Below are 26,159 nucleotides of genomic sequence, written 5' to 3'. Positions count from 1 at the left end.
GTTTGTCTCATAGATGCTGACGCTGTACATCTTAACCTCCAAGACCAAATTCGTGGCCATCGAGATGCAGAAATATATTGTTTTATCTCGATGCTCCAAATGTCTCTAAAACTGTTTTTTGGCTTCTTATTCAAAAATTCCGAAATTAATTTATACCACTGAGCGGCCTGATGTCCTACTAAATCTGTCTGGTAGCAAAGGATCTGCAGGCTATAAAAAGTTTTTAAAAAATTTTCCATTCAGGGAACCCACTCTGAATGGCCTGCTTTAACTGCAACGACCTATATTGTTGAGATTTTAAAATGCCAAATGATTGTTACAGCCGTGAAAATTCAAGCAGCTTTTCATTAGATATAACCAGTGCTGTGGAGTCGGAGTCGGAGGAAATGTCGGGTACCTGGAGTCGGAGTCAGAAGTACAAAAAACTGAGGAGTTGGAGTCGGAACATTTATCTACTGACTCCATTTTTGAACTTGGCATACCAATCACGAGCGATTCTTTCAGCTATAGCACCCACTATATACACAGCACAAATGTTGCGAGCAGCTTCTGCGGCCTTAGAACCTTGATTAAAAGCAAAAAGAAGGTGGTGTCGAAAATGCTCATTTCTCTCAACTTGACATTCCATTTTAACGATCTGAAAATTAACCAGTGCTGTGGAGTCGGAGTCGAGGAGTCGGAGGAAATTTCGGGTACCTGGAGTCGGAGTCTGAAGTATAAAAAACTGAGGAGTCGGAGTCGGAACATTTATCTACCAACTCCATAGCCCTGGATATAACATCATCTAATGTCCGAATATCTGCCTGCATCCAATTCTTCCAGGCGATCCCAGCACCGCCTATTTGAATCTTGGAGTTTAACCATAAGGACTGTAAAGTAGATTTAATTATAGGAACATCTGTTAGTTTATCAATAAATTTAATTGTTTTCCATGTATCCAATAAAATTATGTTGTCCTTAGCATATCTAGGTAATCTGATACTTAATACGTGGGATAATCTCATAGGGGACATAATTTTCCATTCTAGGTATAACCAGTCTGGAAGATGTTCCATGAGCTCGGAGAGGATCCAGTACATTCCCTGGCGCATTATATAGGCCTGATGATACCTATAAAATTGGGAAAATTTACCCCACCCTCCGCAATTGAATTTTTCAAAGATACTAATGCAATTCTAGCTTTTTTACCCAGCCAAATAAATTTAATAAGAATACTATTCAATTTTTTATAGAAAGACCCCTGAAAATAAACCAGTATCATACCCATTTGGTAACAAACTACAGGCAAAATCATCATTTTTACTGTCTGCGCTCTCCCCCACCAAGATAAATGCAGTGGGTTCCAATGCTCATACATTTCTGATAACTTTAATAATATGGACCTTTAATTTACTTGCACCGTTTCTTCCAATGTCTTCTGTATCCAAATTCCTAAATATTTTATACCACCTTCTTTCCAAAGGAAAGGAAACGTGTCAAATAAACCTTTGGAACAGTTAACATTTAAAGGAAGAACCTCCCATTTACTCCAGTTTATCTTATAACCTGAAAACTTCCCAAATTTATCAATCAATTCAAGTAAATGTGGAATGGTCTTTTCTGGATTCCTCAAATGAAGCAAAATATCATCTGCATAAGCAGAGACTTTATATTCCCGACCTGCATAAGGAATACCCTGAATCTCCTCTGTCTGTTGAATAGCTAATAACAAGGGTTCCAAAACAATATCAAACAGTAAAGGAGATAATGGACATCCTTGTCTAACTCCCCTCTCCAGACAAAAACATTCTGAAAAAGTATTATTAATATATAATCTGGCAAAAGGGGAGATATACAAGGTTTGAATCATCCGAATAAATCCAGAACCCAATACCAAACCATTCCATAGCTTGATACATAAATGTCCATTCCACTCGATCAAATGCCTTCTCTGCATCCAAATATTCAGAGAAGGCCGGATCATCTATGTCTTTTGATAAATTTAACATATGTAGTATTGTTAGACGAATGTCTTTGAGCTACAAATCCTGTTTGATGCATTCCAGTCATGTAAGAGAGAGCCTTAGCTAAGCGTATAGCCAATAACTTAGCCAAAAGTTTACCATCTACATTTATCAAAGAGATAGGCCTGTAATTTGAAACCACCATAGGATCTTTATTTGGCTTTGATAAAACTATAGTTAAAGATTCTGCCATAGGACTTCAATAGGACTTCAATGAGAAACCAAGGTGGCAAGGGAGCCCCTTCTGGTGATTCAGACAGGTCGTGACCTGTTTGGGCCGTCGCGGGAGCGGACTGCCGGGCAGGATGGACCTATGGTCTGACCCGGCGGAGGCACTGCTTATGTTCTTATGTTACCTAATATGCAACCTTTAGTTAGTTGAGCCTGATATAAATTTAACAAATAAGGTAATAGGGTAATTTGAAATGATTTATAAAATTCCACCGTGAAACCATCACCACCTGGAGCGGATCTAACTCTAAGGGATTTCAATGCTGTTTGCAATTCCTTTATTGATATAGGTACTTGAAGACTACATTTCACATGCTCGGGAATCTTAGGACCCTTAATTAATTTTAAAAATTCTAAACCATCACTTTCTTTATTTGGATAAAGCTCAGAAGAATTCAAATTCTTCAGTGAGAAACAGTACATTCAGCCAAGCAGTGCCTAAGTAACCTTTGATCTGATCAACTGTCAAATCATGTGAATGAAGGAGTTGGTACACCAAAAGCTAGTAGCTCAGGGTTGCTGCTAAAGGAAAATGCAGCAACCCTGAGCTGAGGCATCAAGTGATGTGCAAATGATTCAACTGGATTGTTGGGTGAGAAAACAAGTGTAGATAGCACAGTTAATTGGCACACAATCCCATTTGGCTTCCCAAGAGTTGGTCATGAGCTGTAAAATGAGGCAACAGAAATAGGCTAATTCTTTTCATCCTAATGTATGTGGAAAGGGCCACACATGCGTAGAACATTACCACTAGGTCTGGTCTCTGGAGAACTATTCATGTCAGCACCATCCAATATATCATCCACTTGTGTGCTTGATTAATCTTGCTGTCTATAGAGGAATATCTGTTACAGGGAACTAGCTGTGCTTTCCAGATCCTCAACAGGCATGCCCAAAAGTCAAAATGCTCTCAGATTGAAAGTGCAAATCTTTCTTTTGGGCAGCTTGGGGCACGAGTTCTTTAAGGAGACTAATAGTGAGAGAATTAAGAGTATAACATCTGATTTCCAAAGTACAGTATGTTGTTCATGCTTGGAATGTGTTTATAGTCATGCACAACTTGATCTCCCTTTGCTCCTAAAGCAGACTATCCAGGTTTAAGTGAAATTTGTTGCTAGTTGTTGAGTATGAGTTGATACAAATCCTCCATGCTAATGCCTGTTTGGATTAATGGTGTTCTTACATTGTAATAGTTTATTTTGGAGTCATCTCACCTTTTTCAATAGTAACTCAAGGCGAGTTAGGTACAATAGGCATTTCCCTGTTTCCAGAGGGCTTACTTTTTTTTTTTTTAAACCGGTGGAGGGTTACCGTATTTTCACGCATATAATGCGCGCGTTATACACAATTTTTACAAACCGTGCATAACCTCGTTATACGCGTGAGCGCGTTTTATAACTTTTTTTTTACATAGTTCCCCCCCACGTCCGATTCACCCCCCCCCCCGCAGGACCGCTCGCACCCCCACCCCGAAGGACCGCTCGCACGCAGGACCGCACCCCGAAGGACCGCTCGCACCCCCACAGCCTCCTGACCCCCCCCCCCCATCATGTAGAAGCTCCTACCGTTGTCCTGCTGCTTCCTCTTGGCAGTCCCGGCCCTTCTGTGAGCCCTGCGTCTGCGCTGCTTCCTCTTCAGAGAAAGGGCGGGACCGCCGGAAGAGGAAGCAGCGCAGGCGCAGGGCTCATAGAAAGGCCGGGACCGCCAAGAGGAAGCAGCAGGACAACGGTAGGAGCTTCTACATGATTGGGGGGGTTCGGGAGGCTGTGGGGGTGCGAGCGGTCCTTCGGGGTGGGGGTGCAGGGGTGTGAGTGCATGCGAGCGGTCCTTCGGGGTGGGGGTGCGAGCGGTCCTGCGGGGGGGATGAATCGGATGTCGGGGGGGGCATCAGGCTTTCAGGGTGGGGACAGGACTTCAAGGGGGAGAGGAGAGTCGGAGCGGGCGAAAGGAGAGTCGGGCGGCGACGGGAGAGTCGGGGCGGCATGCGCGGTATACGGGTGTGTGCAGTATATAAAAATTTATTTACATAAATTACAGTTTCCCGCGCGCTATACCCGTGTGTGCGTTTTACAAGGGTGCGCGGTATATGAGTGAAAATACGGTAAGTGAAGTTTTTGAATATACAGTATGTACAAATTATTAACATTTAATGGTGAAGAAAATGTACCAGAAAGTGTGTTAAGTTTTGAGGCAGAATTTTAAAACACAGAATTCTAAAACTTTGTGCTATTCATGTGCATTCTGCAATTTCAACAATTTCTTTTACTCATGAGCTAACTGAATAGGAAGGTGTTTGAGACATTAGTTTATGCAATAGAATAGTGCTTTGAGCATCAGCTATTCAGGAGCTTTTACGGATTTAATTCAACATCGTTGTAATCCATATGGTTTTCAACTAGTGAAGCATAGGACAACTAGGACCCCTGAGGAAGGAGTGTTTCTCTGAAACATGGACTGTGTTGGGTCCGGTCCCCATGCACACAAGAGCTATCCTTTAGATAATATTTTATTGAGAGGTGTGTTTTTTTTTTTTTTTTAATAAAGTTCCTGCAACTTGTACATTTTCCTCTGCAGTTTCTTTTTGATTTTGTTCTACCTGTTCACTGCAGATTTGTTGGATTTTTCTTTGACGGTACATAATATGGCAAGGCATATAGTCATTAGACAGAGAAACAAATTCTTTTCTCACCCTAATTAATTACTATTTGAAGGAGCTGTGTTGGCATCTAGCCGTGATGCATTCCTGCTCTTGTTAAAGTTCCATGAATTGTTCAGCTCGGTATTCAATAACTGAATATTATATGGGGTGTCCTAATTTTTACCGTGTCGGGTCCCTTGGTTGGTAATAAGGTTGATTTTTTTACTGCATTTTATTTGTTTTAATAAACAACGCCTGCATCTTGTACATATCTGCAGTTTGTTGTTTTTTTGTGTCCTAATTTTTTTACACGACTGTAAATGTGGCCATGATCTCAAGTTTTAAAAGGCACCTGGTGTAGATAAAATTAAGAAAAGAATTGGTGTAAACTGAAAATAAAGAGTCCTTACCAGCAATGCATATATCAAGCAGCATTTAAGAAATTAGTACATATAGACTACAAAACCAATACACAAGAGTGTGCATGCTCCCTAAGAGTTCTCAAAAGTTAAAAATGAATAGACTCTGAAAATTGCTTTGAAGAGGCGACCTAAAAAAAAAAAATACTGGGCTGGAAGAGAATGCCTTGGCTTTATGGAATTCATTCTTTAATTCCTATGCATATCTGCATATTGCACATAATACTGCAAGCCAGTGAAAAATTTAAGTTCTTTCTTAAGAAATGTTCACATGTCAATGTCAAATCTTTTTTTATTCGTTGCTGGAAAAGACAGTGATGTGATTGCAGGTAAACAACAAAAACTTTCTTTGATTTACTCGTGAAACAAAGGATATCCACAAAAATGTGTATTCTTACTGAGGAATAAATTATGTCCTCCTACTTAAAGTGGCTCAAATCACACACACATGTATCACATCAGGTGCACATGATTAGAACATCGTTACTCAGCATTTTGAAGGTTTGCCCTACTTAAACCTCAGACATTTAGTTTGGTGTGCTCATGACTGCTTGAGTGAGAGTGAACACTGTGGTGAGATCAAAAGAGCTGTCTGAGGCTGCAGAAAGAAGATTGTTGCAGCTTATAAGTCTGGTAAGGGATTTTATAAGATCTCGAAAGAATTTGATATTAGCCATTCCATGGTCTAGAAAATAGTGTACAAGAGGAGGACTTTCCAAACAACTGCCAACATGCCCAGGTCTGGTGGTCCAAACAGGTTGACCTCCAGAGCAGACCGCAAGATGCTAAAAGAAGTCTACAAAAATCCTAAAATGTCATCACGGGACCTACAGCAGGCTCTTCCTACTGCTGATGTGAAAGTGCTTGCCTCTACAATTGGAAAGAAATTGCACAAATTTAACTTGCATGGGAGAGGTGCAAGGCCAGACTGAAGTTTGCCAGAGAGAACGTAGACAAACACCAGGTCTTCTGGAATAGTGTTCTATGGACAGATGAGTCTAAAATTGAATTATTTGGACACCAGAAAAGAGGACATTTTTGGCGTACACCAAATACAGCATTCCAGGAAAAGAACCTCATACCAACTGTGAATCATGGAGGTGGAAGTGTCATGGTTTGGAGATGCTTTGCTGCAGCAGGATCTGGCCAGCTCACCATCATAGGATCCACCATGAATTCTATCGTGTTTTAGAGGGTGCTTGAGGAACATGCGAGACCATCTGTAAGAAAATTAAAGCTGATGCAGAACTGGACCCTATAACATGACAATGACCCAAAACATACCAGTAAATCTACCAAGGACTGGCTGAAAACTAAGAAATGGAGAGTCCTGGAGTGGCCGAGTCAAAGCCCTGATCTTAATCCCATTGAGATGCTGAGGGGTGATTTGAAACCCCTCAAACATCTCGCAGCTGAAAGAATTCTACATTGAGGAGTAAGCCAAACTTTCCTCAGACCGATGTCGGAGACTGGTAGATGATTACAAGAAGCATCTCGCTGCAGTTTCAGCCAAAGGGGGTAACATTAGCTATTAGGGTGTAGGGTGTCCTAATATATTCCTCAGAATATACATTTTTGTGGATATCTCTTGTTTCATGAGTAAATCAAGGAAATTTTTTGTTGTTTACCTGCAATTACATCATTTTCTTTTCCAGAAATAAATTTTTAAAAAAAGATTTGACATTGATATGTGAACATTTCTTAAGAAAGAACTGAATATTTCATGGGGTGTCCTAATTTTTTCACATGACTGTATGTCTCTAGCCAGGAGAGAAAATGCACTGTTTTGGTTAGGCCAGTCTGCTGACTTTACACTTTTTGCGGGTCTTGGACATTTGGGGCATTGAGGTTTTGCATGCAGCATACATTGGACATTGAGGTTTTGGGTGCAGCATACAATTCTGAGTGTGAGAAGTATCACTGAGGAGTGAGAAACAACAAGGATGTCTGTGGATGATGGTGAGAAGAAAAAAGAGGTGCTCCAAAAAGAAGTACCGGTAGGTATGAGTGAGCAATAGGGGATTCGTGGTTGATAGGAACACAGCACCAGGCTTGTAAGCATTGTCATCACACAAAGGTATATTTCTACCCTTTTGGAGTAGAAGTCTTTCATGCATGTGTGTGTGTTTCTCTTTTGCCATAGATCAAAATTGGAAAAAAAAATTGATAAATAAGCCTTGGTGTATCTGATATAGCACATCAAAGAGTTCTCTTATTTTGTGGCTATGATGATAAAACTTAGTAAATAAGGCCTGTGGTTAGGCCTTTAAAAAGCCCCATTCCTTAACGCCTGCAGCAGATGAATCCAGAGACAAGTGGGTTGTGTCAATCAACCAGCAAGTGGAGATAGAGTACTGAGTCGAACTCGGCTTTCTTGGATATACAGCCTCCTGGTCAGCTAGTATGAGGGCTGTTGAAAAAGTATTAGACCTTTATTCATAAAAAATACTCGTATTCAGATACAACAATCTTATATTAATCTTCAAAGTAGTCCCCTTGGGCTGCCACACACTTCTTCCAACGGTTCTGCCACTGTCGGAAGCAGCGCTGGAACACCTCTTTTGAGATTGCTCGCAACTAGTCTGTCGCATTCTGGATGATGTCTTCTCTTGACTGAAATCTGGTCCCTTTCAGGGGTATTTTCAACTTGGGGAAAATCCAGAAGTCACACGGAGCAATGTCAGGAGAGTAGGGAGCCTGAGGAATCACCGGTGTGTTGTGTTTGGCCTGGAAACTCTGTATCAAATGTCAAGAATGGGCAGGTGTGTTATTGTGATGGAGCTGCTAATTGCCCGCTGCCCACAGGTCCGGCTGTTTGCATCTCACACCGTTATAAAGGCAAGCAGAACCTCTTAGTAGTACCCCTTGGTGATGGTTGTGCCGTGTGCAGTGTACTCGTAATGAACCACGCCACTTGAATCAAAGAAGACTCAGCATGACTTTGACATTGCTGTGACCTGCCTTGCTTTTTTTTTTGGCCTCAGGGATGTTGAATGTTTCCATTGTGATGGCATCAACTTAGTTTCTGGGTTGTACCCATAAACCCAGGACTCATTGCCAGTAAACACTGTGCTGAGGAAGTTGGGATCACTGTTCACAGTCTCCAGCATGTCCTGTGTGATTTCTAAACTGAATTGCTTCTGCTCAAACTTCACTGAAATTCTGAAGCCCAAATCCTCAGTCAGAATGGAATGAATGGATCCAAACTGATGCTTGCCTTGTCTGCAAGTTCTCTGATCGTGATTCAATGATCCTGCATCATCAGGGTCCTCGCTTGGTCAATGACTATTTCATTTCTGGATGTTGAAGGCCTACCAGAACGTGCTTCACTCTCCACTGATGTGTGGCCATCTCTGAAGTGGTTGTACCACTCCTTTATCTGTTTGGTGCCTATTGCTTCGTCCCCGAAAGCCTGTTGAATCTTGCAGATCATTTCCACTGGGAATCGCCAAGCTTTACACAAAATTTAATGCAATAGCATTGTTCAACGTTTTTCTGTCATTTTGTCAAAAAAGAAAATCCAACAGCGCTCACTTAACATTTCCTTACTCATCGGCGGTCTGCCAGAGACTGACAGCTTCTGTAGGCGGGAAGAAATTCAAGCATGCGCATTAGGGTCGCCTACATACGTACACCAAACCATGCCTCCCTAGCTTCATTTGTTTACACAAGAAAAATTAAGGTCTGATACTTTTTGAACTGCAGTTATATACTCTCTCTAGCTCCTGGTCTCTGCTGCTAAACTCTTGGGCCAACCTGGCCCTCCCAGATCCCTTCCCCATCCTCTGAGTAGTACAGTGCAAGCCTCCTTTCCCACACTTAAAAAAAAAATAAAATAAAAAGGAAGTTTACACTGAATCGGTAGTAGCCTCACCAGCTACAAGTACTGACATATAAAAGGAGAAGTCGTGGCTCCCACCTGAGGCACTCCCTCTACTTCAACTGTTGATTAAGTGACCCTGCTCACTCTCCTGGTAAGAGTGCGTGCTTTTTCGGTGGGAAATTTACTCGCATATTTGATGCATCTATATCACACAGATTATCTGCAATGATTCTGATATTTTGTTGAAGTACGTTTTGTCCTTGGGTCTGGGTGGCAGCATTACAGTGACTCAGGTGACCGCAGGTATCTGTGATCACTGATGGGGGCAGGTTAACAGTTTGGGATTGCATGGCGCCTGGAGGAATTAAATGCTCGCAATGTGGAAAACCGTGAGGAACGCAGGAGTCTGTTTCAGTGGCTGTTTGAGCTCCTTTTCATGAGAACACGGTGATAGCAAAAGGGGAATTTTTCCGGTGTGGGAAGGAACCAGCCGCTTCTCAGTGCACCACAGCCATTTGGTTGGCTAAGAAAGCAATTTCCATGTTTTCTGCTGTGGCAGTTTTGCCAATGGGGCCTAGCTTGCCATACACCTGTGCAGCTGGGGGAAACTGTGCATGTTCAGGGTTCTGGCAAGGAGCAACCTTTACTTCTGGACCTTTTTTCCCCCTACAATGTGTTTTGTTGCTGCACACACCTTATTTGTACCATGGAGCTGGGGATATGATTATAGGGACTTATGCTTGAATTTGCATCCTGCTCTGTGGTCCCAGTCATGGTCTCAGGGTATGGTGGCCACACCTCAGTGAGTGTTGTCAAACCCAGAAATGGACACTTTATCCCCTCCTTCCCCTTCATGGTCAGGTATGGTTCAGACTGGATCAGTGGCGGGCATTTTCTGGGAGAAGTTAGGAGACGGAGGTCTACAAAGCTAATGTCCCCACGGCAGTGTGGGTCTTTCACAGGGAGGAGCTTCCTGCATTTATTTCTATGCGCTACATTTGTATGCCCAGTCAAATCTCCCTGCTTCTGCTAATCTAAAAATGACCAGCACTTGCAGGCCACTAAGCTTTTGGGTTTTTTCTCTTGGGGCATGAAGCAATGTGGGAGCTGATCTCACCTCTGGAGGGACATCGTGGATGCAGGTTTGCGTGTGGCTAATGCTAGGGAGCGCCTGTGTTTCTCAGGCAGAGTGGGATAAGCAGAGTGGGATAAGCTCAAACTTCCTAGAGTGGATTCTTTGGCTACCGTGCCAGAAGAGCATTCCTCTGGGAAATCTGGGGATTAAGCCTTATAGACTTGTTGGTGATAGCATTCTGCTTAGTGGTAGCATGTTTAGCAGCCTTGCTGACAGGCGGTATATTTACTTGCTACATGAGCATGTGCCTTTATGGTCAGTGATGGTTGTAGCCATGGAGACCAAATGATGGCAGTGCATCTGGAAGATGTACTAAGCCAAATCGACAAGTTAAAAAGTGATAAATCGCTAGGACCGGATGGTATACATCCCAGGGTACTAAAAGAATTCAAACATGAAATTGCTGTTAGTGATCTGTAACCTGTTGCAAAAATCATCTATAGTACCTGAAGATTGGAGGGTGGCCAATCTTATGCTGATTTTTAAAAAGGGTTCCATGGGAGATCCGGGAAATTACAGGCAAAATAATAGAATTACGGGCAAAATGGTAGAAACAATAAAAAAATAAAATTGTGAAACACGTGGACAATCATGATTTAATAGAAGGTCAGCATGGGTTCAGCCTTGGGAGATCTTGCCTCACAAATTTGCTTGACTTCTTTGAAGGTGTGAATAAACGTGGATAAAGGTGAGCCAGTTGATAGTGTATCTAGAGTTTCAGAAAGGTTTTGATAGTTCTTCACGAGAGGCTCCTGAGTGTCATGGGATACGTGGCAAAGTTCAGTTGTGGATTAGGAATTGGTTATCAGATAGAAAACAGAGGGTAGAGTTAAATGGTCATGGGAGGTATAGCATGTTCAGTGGGCAGTAGTTTCCATGCCTGCATTTCCTAGAGATACTCATTGGGTACTTTATAGCCACAAATGTCTTCCTTTGTTCAGACCAGACATCTTGCTATATACATTTCCCAAAGCTAACATATTTCAGTCAGTAAATTTCTTTTTTACCTTTCTTGTCTAGAGATTTATTTTTCCATCAAGTTTGTCCCAGTTTTTCTTTTTCTGCTTTCCTTTCTTCTGCAAATTTTTCTTCAAAAGGTTGTTGTCCATTGGTTCCTCTTACCATAGTTCAGCATTTCTCTCTTCCCTCCCTCCCATTGTACAGCATCCTCACTCCTTTCTATCCTGGATCATTCTTCTTCTTTTTTCCCCTCCTCACTCCTGCACAGCATTTATTCCTCTCTCCTCCACCCCCATGTGCAACATGTCTTCCTCTCTCTGTGTCTATCATCCCTCTTTCTCTCATTCCCTCCCTTGTTGCAAATGGAGTGGGGAAAGAGAGAGAGAGGGATCCAGGGTGCTTCTCTCCCATCCCCTCTACTGCCACATCCAACATTTTTCCCTCTCTCATCCCTTGGACCATGTGCAGCATCTTTCAACCCTGTTCACCAGCCCCATGCCCAACATTTCTCTTTCTATCACCTCTCTCCAACACCATGCTACACCTCTCCCGCCATTCCCTCTACCATCATGTCCAACATTCCACCCTCTTGTATCTCTTCAATCTGTCCCCACTGTTTCCATCACCATATGCAACATTTCTCCCTCAGCTTTTTCTTCCCCATGCATCTGTAACTCAATCATCTCCCTCTCTATGTCCAACAAGTCTCCTCTTTCTTCCATTCCCCATGTGCACCATCCTTTTCCCACTCACTCACACATCCATGTCCTTTCTATTACCTCCCCCACCTCAGCATCTCTTTCCCTCCCTCCTCTATCCTATGTCCCAAGTTCATGCCCCTCCCTTCCTTCTGTATCCAAACGTGCTCCCTCCCTCCCTTTTGTGTCCCAAGTTTGTGCCCCCCCTTCCTCCTTTCAGTCTTTGTCCTAAGTTCGCACCCCTCCCTTGTCCCAACGCACTCCCTCCTTTATCCCAAGTTCATGTCCCCTCTCCCTTGGCCCAATGCATGCTCTCTCCCTCCCTCCCTTCCTTCTGTGGCCCAACCACTGTACTTCCATGCCCCCCTCTCATGAGACTGTACTGGAGCCGTCTAGATCAGCCACCTCTTTCCTGCCTTACAGCAGCACATGCTTCTTGGCAGTGCCACGGTTCCTGCACGTGGCTGATCGGAATCCTTTTCTCTGATATCAGAGGAGAAGGCTTCCAGGTTAGCTGTGGGCAGCATGCTGTTTTGTGGAGGAGTCGTGTACAACTGGAGGGTAGGAAAAGGAGGTGCAATACTGAGGTAACATTCAAGTCCTTTGTTGAGACTACAGCGGGAACTCATGGCAGCCATTTTTGTTTGTGGCTCTGCACAGGGCAGGAGCATACAAAAATTGTTCCTGTCCTGCTACACCATCAGGCTTTCAAAGGTAAGTTATGGAAGGATCTGGGAGGGAGTCAGGGATGAGTTAGTCGGCCCTATAGTTATTTGTGGGCTGACTTTGCCCCTAATGCCCGCAAATATTATATAAAGCTTTCTAATTTCAGACTGTTATATATTATAGAGTTTTTATTTTAATTTTGTCTTCTGAGTGGATAATTTTTTGTATTTACTTTGAAAGCCAACGTGTTTAAATGTGTTTAAATAAATAGACATATAGAGTTTTGGGTGGTTCAGACCTGTATGCTATGGTTATGGTTTATTAATCTTGTTATACCGCTCGTTCATTTTACTGGTCCGAGCGGTTTACAAAATACAATCAAATTAAAATAAATACAAAGAACTCCATTGTTAAATAGAATAGGCCTAACCCACACTACATGGGAGGGAAAGATGAAAAAGGAATGGGTTTGAGAAATGCTGGGCCATTGATTTTACTTGCCAGGAAGATCCTACAGTTTTTCAGATAGAGTTTCCGGTTAGTGAGTCTTGGATAAATCTGCTCTTAATCACCTGCTTTAAATGGTATCACACTTCAAACATCACACTGAATTGCAGTCACAAAGCATTTAGTGTTCATGTACAGAAAGCTTCCTTCCTCCCCCTATGTATTTGCTTTCATTGTAATAAGTGGTGGGTTTTCTGTTCACATTCATAATTCAAACAGCAGTAATAACAAATTTGGCGTAGATACTTTGGGAACATTCATCAAAGCTTTAAATTTCCACTAGGGTTTGCCAGGTACTATCTCTTTCTACTGAGAACTACTGCAAAAGGTACAGCTGTGAGCTGGTTTCATCTTGCACTTTGTAGCTCTCTTGGCAGCATTTAATGTAAGGCATGTTGAATCTCCCACATGTTGCCGTTGTCATTGCCTTAGTACTGCCTCGACCCATGTCTCTTGGAAGGCTAGACGAATCCAGAGATTGGAGGGACCTCGGCCTTATCTTTCATCCTATTGGTTGTTCCTGTATCAGAGTAAAAATAGACTTGATGGAAAATGCCTGAATATAATGTGTCATCAAAAGCTTTCTTCCAATGTGGGAGGCATACTGCTTCACACATTTCATGGTAGCAGGTAAAGAGGTTTCTTGAGCACCTAAAGACTACTATTATAACTGGGAAATTGCCTTCAAGGAAAAATGATAGCCTTAAGAGAAAAAATAATATTTGGCTGTAGCAGACGCATCAGCAAGGTTGCCAAGATTCTGAAAGATGGGCTTAATGCCCCAAAACTGTATGCAACTTTCCAGCAAACTTCAAAAACATCGCTTACCTTAAAGACAGGTTCTCCAGGTAGATAAACTTTAGTTTGTTTGTTTTTTCAGTGTGTATGTATCTTTTAAAGTTGGCTGGACAAAGTATCATTCTTATTTGAGCTCAAGTTTATGGTTCCCTCGTCGTCCTGGCTGAGATTTTTACCTTAGAGTTCAGCCAGCCAGAGTTCATTCTGCTGTGTTATTTTTTCTCTCTTCCTGTTGGGTCTGTGAAAAGGCATAATTAGTAAATTCAGTTTTAAAATGATGATAAATTAGTATATTTAAGAGTATTTTTTAAATGTATATTGTCACTTGCCAAATTTTGAAGATTATTTAAGACCCTGTATGTTGCTAGAGGAAATATGTTAAGAATGTTTTGTATGGTATAATTAGTAGTAGCAATATATAAGGAAATCCTATAATTGTTTGACTAGTGTTAAGAAAAAGTTTCACAGCAAGATATTTTCTCAACAGCACCTCTGACTACAGTCCATTGTGTCAATGGGTTTATCAGCAGTTCTGTTATTCCCTTTAATTTCTGGGAGAAGGCTTTAACTTTAAAACACATGCATAAATGTGTGTAATACAAAAATTATTTGCTTTATCTATAATAGTTATAGATAAAGCAAATAATTTTGCTTGAAATTCATGTCCAAATTTTTTTTAATCTGCGATGAACAAAGTAGAAAGTCTTTTAAGAGCAGTGATCTTTGTCATTAAGGGTAGATGCAGACTTTAAAATGCAGCTGTTTTTCTTCCCTCCTCCCCCCGCTTTTGTGACAAGTCTATCTAATATGCATCAGATATTTATCCAAAAATTATGGGCACAAAGTGAGTTTAGGCATTTATTTATTACTTTCATAGTAATAAACATAATATGACAAGCAAAAATTTGTTTGGCTTAACATACCATAAAATCCCATTTGTATACCACACACCAGTTCCATGCGATTTAACAAATGGAGAACTAAAGAATCACATTGAAGTACAAATTAGTCTTCTAAAAATCTCGCAAACAAATTAGCTTTCAATAATTTCCTATAATATAAATAGGCGGTAGAGCTAGCCAGGAAGCGATGAAATTCTGTGTCCCAGCTAGCAGCTTGAAATGATGACAAACACTGAAGAACTCTTATATACACAACCTCCAAGTAGTACGCAGTAAATGACTAGGATTGACAAATATAAACTGATCCACTAAACTTGGTGCAAGACCCTGTTAGATCTTATAGCATATGCATCCAAATTTGAAAAGTACCCTGGCCTCCACCAGAAGTCAGTGTAACTCTCTATAAGAAGGTGTCACATATTTTGTATTATATAGTCTGTATAAAATTTTATGATAGCCTGAGATTGTTCCAATAACCTAATTGGGGTAATATTAAAATAGGATCTAATTGCTCGCAGTTTCCAAAGAGTGTAGAAACTTTGCCGGACCAGAGCATCACCATGAGCACTCATTGATAAATTCTTATCCAAATGTATTCCTAAGACTTTAATAATTGGGATGATAGGATATGACTTCCTGTTCAATGTTAAATTCTCTCATTACATTTAGTAGGAGAGGCAAAAAAGATTTTTGTTTTATGTGAGTTCCTTCAATTTGAAGTCCTTCATACTCTGATAAACAGTTTGAATTACCATAGATAGAAATTGTAAAGCTGAAGAAAATTTAGAAGAAATGGAAATCACAATGGTTATATAATCAGCATAGCTATACAGGTTGTTTTTGTTTTGTTTTTTTACCAAAGCCAGTTAGTCTTGACTCTAAAGAAGCTTGATAGATGTTAAAAAGCAGTGGAGAGAGGGGAGATCCCTGTGGCACTCTGCAAGGGTTACTCCAAGTACATTACATTAGTGACTTCTATTCCGCCTATACCAGGGGTGTCCAATGTAGGTCCTCGAGGGCCGCAATCCAGTCGGGTTTTCAGGATTTCCCCAATGAATATGCATGAGATCTATTAGCATACAATGAAAGCAGTGCATGCAAATAGACCTCATGTATATTCATTGGGGAAATCCTGAAAATCCGACTGGACTGCGGCCCTCGAGGACCGACATTGGACACCCCTGGCCACCTTGCAGTTCAAGGCGGATTACAAAAGAGCTAACTGGACATTTCCAGTGACGTTACAATTGTTGGGGGGTTTTTTTTTGTTACAGAAGAGGTGAGATAGCTGGAAATTTCCAGGAGAACTTGCAGATTAGAAAGCAAGATGACTGGACAATTTTAGGTAATGTTACAAATAAGGATCCAAATAAGATTACAGTTAAGAATGCTGGACATTTCGAGGGAGCATTACATATTCGGGATCTGTATTCTTGGTTGATGTTTTGAGGAGAAAGATTACCAAGATGGAGACTTGGGGGGGGGGGAAATTTACCAGAGGGGAGAGGGGGAGGGTTAAAGTATCTGGATAAATTTTTTGAATAGTAGGGTTTTGATTTATTTTCGAAATGTTTCGAGGTTGCCCGTTGCCGTCAGCAGATTGGAGACGGAGTGGTCAAGTTTTGCTGCTTGCGTCGCAAGAAGGTTGTCAAACATCTTCTTGCGCTGAGTGCCTTTGAGCGGAGGGTGGGCAAATGGGGTCAGGGTTCTTCTTTGTCTTGTGGTGAGGGACTGATTTACGCGGTTGTTTAGGTAGGAGGGGGCAGAGCCGTGTAAAGCTTTGAATAATAGACAGTAGAATTTGAATTGAATTTGTGCTTGTATTGTTAGCCAGTGAGAGTCTAGGAAGGCAGTGGTGATGTGGTCATATTTTCTCAGAGAGTAGATCAATCTGAGAGCGGTGTTTTGTATGAACTGTAGTTGTTTTAGCATGTTGGCAGGGCAAGGTAGATAGAGGGAGTTGCAGTAGTCCAGTAGACCTAAGACTAGGGATTGGACAATTAGCTTGAATTGCTCTGGGTCGAAGAATTTTCTTATTTTACCTAGATTTCTCATAATTAAAAAAGCTCTCTGGGTTGTCTAGTACCAGAAAGAGCATCTTTGAAACAAACGTGATAAGTACGGGTTTGTAAAAACCATCGAAACTTGTCCATTCAAACAGTTAAGCAATATTTTTATGATCCACGAGATCAAAGGCACTGCTAAAATCAAATTCTAATATCAAAGCTCCTATGCCAATAGTCCAGAAATGAAGTACCATACTTCTCACTCCATAAACACACTTTTTTCCACCCCAAAAAAGTGGGTGGAAATAAGGGTACGTCTTATGGAGTGAATATAACAAAAAACAAAACAAAAATCCCGGTACCTTTTTTTTAAATCCCCAGCGGTCCAGTGCGCTTTCCGTGCTCCTGCCTCATTGGACGGCTGCCAACTGCTCTGTTCTCTTGCTTTCTTCTGGCAGTGGCAGAGCGGCACATGAACTCCCTAAACTGATTCTAATCTGGCTTGTGAGTTGGCATCAGAGGTGATGCTGAAATCTAACTGCTGTGGCATTGATGTGAAACATTGGAGCTAATATACCACCCTTTTACAAAACCATAGCACCATTTTTAATACTAGCAGTGGCGGTAACAGCTCTGACGCTCGTAGGAATTCTGTGAGCATCGGCACTCTTACTGCTGTGGTTTGTGCTAAAAACTGCACTACAGTTTTGTAAAAGGAAGGGATGATGTGTGATTTCAATCCATGGTATGCTTCATTCTCTCCATCCCTTGTATGTACCCATAGTAACATAATAGATGACAGCAGATAAAGACCCGAATGATCCATCTAGTTTGCCCAATCTACAAGAGAATGCTTTCTCCATGCTGCTGTTCATCAATAATTATTCAACCGCATGCTTTCACATCAAATATTAGAGCATTACATTTTTTAAAAAAAGCTTAATTCCTTATTCTTCTAGACCAGTCCAGAAAAGTGGGGTATGCTTCACAGAGGCAGAAAACATTGACATTTCAAGGTTTGATTTTGATGTGCCATATATTCTAATTAAGGGTTAAAGGCTATTGGATTTGATATGCTGCTTTTCTGTGGTACAACTAAGTTAATTTATATTAATTATATGCAGGTACTTTTAAAACCCTAATAATTATAGGAAAATCAGATTTAGGATATGAGCGTAACAAACACTAAAACGGACACATAAGGAACAATTAAAGCACTATAAGAATCAAACATCTAAAAGGAGTTAATGTCAAATAGAAAAAAGACATAGGAAAGGATATATCAACCAGATTGAGATGTGGTGCAGCCTTGAAACTTGCCAGCATTTTTTGGCCTTCAGCAGATGGTGAAGGTTCGACTAAGCAGCAGGATTTTGAGACCGGCCTTATTCACATGAGTGCAGTCCATGGCCTGTATCCCTTTGGTTGAGTCCTTTTGCCAGTATTGGTGCCCAGGGATCAGTCTACCGACTTTTCTCTGGTGAAGTCCAGCCTATATAACCACCTCCATTTGACTCTCAGATGAAAAAAGGAGTTAAGGGCTCCAGTTCAGCTGGCTGCAATGAGCCCCTTGGGCCTCTTCCTGCAGAGGTAAAGTACCTCATCACCCCCATCCCGCTCTCAGGGGACTTCTGCTGTAGGCATACTGAGGCCCTGTCTTGGCTTAATGGTTCCCACTTATGTCTGGCCTTGTCTACCACCTGGGTTCTGTACCACCACTTCATTTCCCCCTCCCCAGTGGTGATGTGTACTCATGGGTTCCCACTTGGTTTCTTCAGGGGTGGTAAGTATAGCGAATCCTAAGAGAGTCATACTCATTCCCCTCCCTTCATTTTTTTTTTTTAAAGAGCACAAGGCATGGAGTAAAGTCTGTCAGCAGCAGTCTCTTCAGTCTGTGTGGCATAGAATAGTGTTTCCCAAGTCAGTCCTGGAGTACCCCCTGCCAGTCAAGTTTTCAGGATATCCACAATGAATATACATGGAAAAGATTTTGCATATAATGAAGACAATATATGCATATTTCATGCATATTTCATTGTGGATAACCTGAAAACCTGACTGCCAGATTCTCATCCTAGACTGCTGTGTACTGTGGCTCTATCACTAAACTCATATGAGGAATCCAGCATTCCCTGGTTGGGACCTTAATGACATTCCTGGGGTAACGGGATGCAAATGAGGCCTTGACTATCCGTACATAGGGCTGTCTAGTTACTGGACAGATTAACGGCTAGTGAGTCTTAGATGTATAGAAATTAGTAGTAGTAGTCTTCCATAATAGAGAACAGTAGTGCTAAGAGCTCCCTTGGTTCTCTCAGATTGCATAGTTGTGGCTGATCCAAGGTAGGACTGTTGTATTCAACCACCTCTTGGCACTGAGGAGTGGGCACAACAGTCTCAAACTGATTGTGTAGTTTCAGCCTCTTTAACAGGCACTTCCATTTATCCTTTTAAGGTGATTACCCTGGTTTCTAGAACATAAGGGAGCCCCTTGTTTCATATGAAATTCATAGTCTGCTGGACAACTGATGAGAATTGTTGGTGTCTGATGGTTTTTCAACAACTTTTGGCTTTATTGCCTCTGTGAGCCTTAAATTATTACATCTAATATCTGCATATGTGTTTATATACACCAGTGCTTGGTCCTGGTAGATAAGTAGTTGACTCTTGAAAAAGGCAAGTGCTTCCAAAACACTGGCCGTGTTGAGTCTAGATTAATAGCAGACCCAATAAAGATCTACCTGTTGAATGATGCTAGTGACATCTCCTCTTCTTCACAACTGTAGTAGTTGGTGAATACCAGCGTACATGACCTCATTTTGTGCCCAGATATCCTCTCTCTTTCTGCATGTCTTAGTCTCCAGGCCAATGGACCTATCTGTAGGACCTTTGGGGTTTTTTGCCTATACATGCTCTCCAGATTGTCATCTTCAGGTGAAGGGAAGCATCAGGGTTGCCCAGTCATTGGCTGTTTCAGCACTGTACATGTTTGGCAGCTCCACAGGTATAGTGTGGGTCTGTCTTGAGCTTTGCCCTGGAGACATCCATGATACCAAACCAAAAAATAGCTGTGAAAATACCAAAGCAAAGCCAAAGGGTGCTACTTAGCATTCAACAATGGAGGAAAAGCCTTGGAACCCCGTCAAGGGGGAAAACCCTCCTCAGACTTGAGAGGACAAATCACTTCATTAGCATAAAAATCTCCAATGTTGGCCTATATAGTCATTTTGCAAATCACAAAAAACTTTAATCAACACTTATCTTTAGGCATGTGAGGCTCAACAAGCTCTCAACCACAACATGTAATTTACTTAAATCGTTGTAATGTAATTCTCTCGGTAATGTCCTGATCTCTTTTAACTGTAATCCGCTTAGAACCGCAAGGCACAGGCGGAATAGAAATCACAAATGTAATGTAATGTAACCAATAATGGCCAGTGTTTCAGCAGAAGGCTGCATCAAGGAAAACAGGACTGATCCTGCAAAAAATAAATGTAAGCAAAACAACTTAAAACTGCATAAAGAACTTTCTTCGCTCAGCTTGACTGACTTGTATCCGACACACTTTGTGCTCAAAAACGCCCACATAAAAATGGCCATTGAGCATCAACTGGCCTCTTAAACCCACTGTGCACCAGTTGGAACAGATGGGACTATTCATTCACAAAATAAATCAGTTGATTTCACACAAAAAATCCTCCATAAGTCAACTGATTCAAAACCCTGGTTAACAAATTCAGACTTTCAGACAAAAGAAAAACAAAGCATTGTACAGATGAAAATGATAAATTTTTGAAAAAGTGACATCATTCAACCTTCGCATTCATGCCTCTGGGCTCCCCTGTACTCAGGTTGAATATCCACTCATGTTCCCTCTGTAATACCAGGGTCTTTCTGTCACCTCCCCACTATAGTGGGGGAACATGATCAATAACTGTGTACTGAAGTTCATACAACTTGTGATGCTCATACTCCCAGTGCTGTACAACAGGTTCCTCAGTTCTGGAGTGTGTAATACTGCTTCTGTGTTTTGCTAACCGTGTCCTGAAATGTCAGGAGGGTCTGTCCAACATAAAGTTTAGGGCATGGACAGATAGTAGTACAAAGTTTGTAGTTTATGTCAATTTATGTGGTTTGCCACAGTTTAAACTTCCTGCCATTGACTGGGTGGGTAAAAAATTCTTGCATTTCCATCGTGAAGTCTCAGGTTTTACATCTCTGACATCTTGAATGCCCAACACTAGTTTGGCTCATAACCCCTTGCCTGGTAAAATCCAAAGGACATAGTACTTCTTTCAGACTGAGTAACCACAAAGGTTTAGAGGTGGAAAAGATTGTGTAACTGGATAATGTGTCAATGCTTTCTCAAAATAGACATGACACCTTCAGTGCCAGCACAAAACCTGAGGACACGTGTTAGAATCCATTCACGGTTAATCTCATCCTGAGTTTCTAATAAAAAATCTCTATTGACAAACCTTGCATGGTGCGTGCATTGTTCAAAAGCCTCTCGGGATAACTGTGTTTAATTAGCCAGGATTTTAAAGAATAAACTTGCCATTTGTATTCCTGCACATCTGAGCAGATTCTTCTATACCACAAAAACTGCAAGAAAGGCAAGCTTCTCTTAAGAGGAAAAAGGTGACAGCTCCCAAACTCCAAAAAAAGTGTTTATCAGTGGTGTACTTAAGCATAGTGGTGGTGAAAGAATCATCACATTTTATAATTTTGATATCCAAAAAAGAGATTCCTGAAGGATGTTTTAACATGATGAATTTGATCTTGGCATGGCATCCATTGAGCCAACGCCATTCAACTGAGATTCAGGCCCAGTCCATAGACAAAAATGTCATCAATGTATCTGACTCATAACTTGATCTGGGAGAGATACGGAGTATTCAATATCCATTGCCTTCCAAAGGTTAACATAAACAGGTTGGCTGCATATAGAGCCATGGTGACTCCCATCGCCATACTTGATATCTGCTGAAAAAAAGTGATTACTAGATCTGAAGAAATTGCATTTCATAGCCAAAGCTGCCAATTCAATGATAAATGATGTAGGAACCCTTCTGCAGAAGCATCTTTATTGAGGGTACTCAGTAAGGATCCCAAGGGCTTAGTCTTGAATCGCAGTGTATAGTGACTGGATGTCAAAAGTTGACAAAGTAAGTAATCTCTTCAACCTTGTGCACAGCACCAATCTTTTAACAAAAAAAATGTGTGGAATCCTTCACATACAAAAAAACCTGATTGTTTTGAGACTAAGATTGCATCGGGCTTTTCAAGGGGATTTGGTTATTCTAGGCTCCCTTCAATGGTAGTGTGAACACCACCTTCAAGTGGAATGAGGCAAGAGTACATGAAGCTAGGGGCAGTATGCCTCTTTGTGCATGCCTGCTCTTATGACTGAGCATTACGATGGAGATGTCAAGATGTGGGATCACTTACTCTGAAAGAACCATATGTTAAGCTCTGGAACTTGTTGCCAGGGGATGAGTAACCAGCTTAGCTGGGTTTAAAATAGACAAGTTCCAAGAGGAAACAAGATACTAGACTAGATGAGCCATTGGTCTGACACAGTATGGCAATTCTTATGTTCTTCCACCCAGGGTCCTTAGGGTTAGGTACATCTGGTTCTGGACTGGTCTGGCAGGATGATGAATAAGAAGGTGAAATTTGTTCTTACCTGTTAATTTCCTTTCCTTAAGTCTTTCTAAATTGGTCTAAAACCCACCTAGGAAATCTGCAACCACATTCTTCCTATCAGTATTGTTTAGCAACTTAGGAGAGCATCTCAGGCTTATCATGGTGGTGGTTCCAGGGAATGAGGTCTCTAGTCCTGAGAGGTCTATGAGCCTGAAGTAGCCCTGTGGTTTTGAGCTATGTTTAGCTATAATGTAGATCCATAATCAATTTCTGATCAAGTGCTTCATTAGTAAGTTCAGGGCTACACCACACCACCTGAAGATTCACTGAAAGATCAATGTTCTCTGCCTCCATCTGCTAGTTGGGGAATAAAAACATTCATCTGGACTGGTTTAGCAGTTCTCAAGGACAGGAAATTAGCAGTTAAGAACAAATCTCACCTTCCTAGTGATTTTAGGCCTTCCCACTGGTATTTCTTTCAGGAAGCTAGCTGCTCTTCAAGTTCAGAAGTTGCTTCTCTATTATGATGTGAAAACGGTTTCCATCTTGGTCTAGTTAGATCCTTGTGTTTGCACATAGTTTTGGTCATGCTTGGTTAAATGAGCTGTCTAATCTTTGCCATGATTAGTAAGAATCGCTTTGAAAGTATACTTCCATCACTTTTGTCAGATTTGGTGATTTCCCTTTTGTCTGCTCTGCTGTCAGTTTCCAGCCATAAGTTTCCAAGTTTATTTGTTACTTGATATACCATCTATTATACAATCACTAAACGGATTACAATAATTTTATAGTAAAATACAACTAAAAGAAATAAAAACAATGCTAAGTACAATAAAATAATGTAGCTGGTGTTGACGAACAGAATAAACTGACATTATCCAATGTGGAAGGGGGGGGGATAGGGGAAAAAATACAAATCTGGGACAGTGATATATGTCTAACAGAGGAAAGACATGTTTAGTGAGATTTTGAAGTTGGATATAGTGAATCAAAATTGCTGTCTGGTTTTAGTGCTCAGTTTACCTTTACATGGCATCACTACATTCACTGTGTTTCTCTACCTTTGTTTGCTTTCTCTGAACATAACTACTGTTTGGACACTACTGGGGCAAATTTACTTTTGGCAAAATTAGTCTTCCAGGAATATAGTGCTATTCTGTACACAAATTATGTAAACATAAAAATCTACCTTGGTGTGAATGCAAGATAAGGGATGCAACTTTTAGGACTGATGGCAGGAGCTAAATACTGATGAATTCAAATGTAGTAAATGTTTAAGCTCTGACAGGTGAACTTATCACAATCAGACGATTGCTTCAGGCTTTGTAGGAGCAGTGTGCTATCTAAAATAGCAGATATCTTTCTGTTTTTAGTGTGTGGCTGCTAAGAAAATGATCTAAAATGCACCTTTGAACACCAAATTGCCCATTGGGTGAAGTTGCCAGTGAGATTGTAATTCCTGAGCCTATCTGCATGTATTGCTAATTCTTTACTACATTTTGTCTTCATAGCCTGCAACATGTGCTGGAGTGCCCTCAAGTGGTACACTCTTAGAAGTGCTAACTAACCCAATTGGGATCTCAGCACACATTTTCTGTTTAGTTGATTTTCCTGTTCTAGATCAAATATAGTTCTGGTACATAGAATGCAGTGACAAAGAAGTAGGATTGCGTAGTGCCCTAATTTACGTGCAGAACTGACTGAATTAAATGTTGGCATTTAGGCTTCAACCAAGATAATGTGAATTTGCTCAGAGTTTAAAAATTAACCTGTCGCGTTTACTTTTGATATTTATAAACTGGAATTGCATTTTACTGTAACCTAACTGGTCCCCTTCTCTTTCTCACTCTCTCACATACAGCTTTTGCACTTCCAGATCTCTCGGAGCAGTTTTCACCCCTTGATAGTGCACCACCAATTCTTATCAAGTTACTGGAAGCCATTGAGAAGAAAGGTATGCGCAGTTTTTAATCTTTCCATTTGTTTTCTTCAGATAAAGCACTTGTGTGTTACTTTTGAATATATAGTTTTTTAAAATGTACTCGCTTTTTCTTTACTCTGGGGTTATTTGTTTGGAACTTTGTCGTCCCCCTCTTAAATCTCAGGCAGACTGTGAGAAAGGAAGCTTTATAGGATTTTTTTTTTTTTATAGAATATGGAAGAGATTTTCTTTTCTTTTAAAATATTTTATTTATATACATTTATGTTAAAATTTCAATAAAATTAAAATCAAGGAGATTTTACAATTAAAATGTTACTTACATTCAAATCATAGATGCAATGAGGACTAAAAGCATCTGTTATCTAACCAATATACGTATGAAGTCATTTATTCACAGATAGCTATAAATACTCCCATGTAGACCAGGGATTAGATTAATTTTGGTTATAGGAGACCATTAAAATTACATTTTATATATATATATATATATATATATATAATATATTATACTCGATAATACTAGTTGGATAGTATCTATAAATTAGGTTAAAGAAGAAATATTTGCTATTAGTAACCAAATTTTATAAGATTTGAAGCTTTTGTTAGGAAGGGAATTGGCTTTACATTCATATTTATGAATCATCATAATTATTGCCCACCAGAATGATATGTTTAATAGCTGAGCCGACTTCAATAAGAGAGAATCATTTGTATAGTGATAGCAATTAATGTATCAAATAATTTGGAATGCCATTTATTGAAGTCTTCAGGCAAAGCAAGAGATCAAAGAAAACAATACTAAATGATAACTGAGAAGAAATAGGTAATATGGTACCTATGTTTTTCAAAACTGATTTCCAAAATGGTTGAATAATTGGGCAATCATAAATCATATGTTTCAGGTCACCTAAGTTAACCTTACCGTGCCAACATTTGTTAGAATCTGATAAATGAGCTCTATGTAATTTATTAGGGGTCCAATATGCTTTATTAAATAGAAAGTATAGTGATTGCATTAGACTAGTAGATGATGTGGGGAATTGTGAATGCTTAAAAAAATAAAACCATTGCTCTTCAGAGCCAGACTAGGTGGATAAAGATGGGTGGGATAAAGATGATGAGACAAAAAACTTGTAATAAACTGAGGTCGTATGACCATGAATAACTCCTAGTTGACAGAATTCCAAAAACTTTGAAATTAAAGGAGTTTTAGGACTTAAAGGCCATTCCAATTTCTTTAAGCAATGATGCAATTGAAAACATCTTTAAAATTCCATAGAAGAGAGACCAAATTTAGCTTGTAATTGTTTGTAAGGTCATTAGAGATTTATTTTCTATAAGTTGGTTAATATACCAAATGTCCTTTTCCATCTATGAAGACCAATGTAATGGCTCTTCTCCAACAATAATATTTGAATTATTCCAAATAGGAGTGGAAAGAGAATGTTTACAGCGAGATAGTTCAAGAGAAGCTTTTTCAAATGCTTGTATGGCATGGTTTGTAAATGTAATAGTATCATATAATGATAAATGTTTAATGTTATTCTGGAAGGAAATACATTTCAGTGAGATTGGTGAAATTAAGTATGCTTCGATGGTATACCATGTAGGTAAAGCTACTATGGACTGAGGATGATCAATCATCCATAGAGTGCCATATCTTAAAAACATTGCCAGATGATATTTATAAAAGTCTGGAAATCCCAGACCTCCATTTATTTTTGGTAATTTTAATGTAGAGAGAGCAATATGTGGAGGCTTATTTCGCCAAATAAATTTGGA

General features: G+C 40.4%; 1 protein-coding gene across 2 annotated transcripts in view; it reads left to right on the top strand.

The window, feature by feature from the left end:
* The window catches only part of PIK3R1 (phosphoinositide-3-kinase regulatory subunit 1), a 126,190-nt gene that overhangs the window by 60,229 nt on the left and 39,802 nt on the right, over positions 1-26,159 (top strand). The window contains exons 1-2 of one of the 2 annotated variants that reach the window (XM_033929898.1): positions 13,736-13,928; positions 24,297-24,389. In XM_033929898.1, coding sequence (XP_033785789.1) covers positions 13,775-13,928; positions 24,297-24,389 — 247 coding nt within the window. In that variant the 5' untranslated portion in view covers positions 13,736-13,774. Of the gene's footprint in view, positions 1-13,735; positions 13,929-24,296; positions 24,390-26,159 lie in introns of those variants that run through there. The other variant, XM_033929894.1, reaches the window with a different exon arrangement.

This window comes from Geotrypetes seraphini, chromosome 1 (genome assembly GCF_902459505.1).
Source record: "Geotrypetes seraphini chromosome 1, aGeoSer1.1, whole genome shotgun sequence".
Taxonomy (NCBI): domain Eukaryota; kingdom Metazoa; phylum Chordata; class Amphibia; order Gymnophiona; family Dermophiidae; genus Geotrypetes; species Geotrypetes seraphini.
The sequence above is the reverse complement of the archived record's forward strand: the minus strand, read 5'-3'. Positions and strand labels throughout refer to the sequence as shown.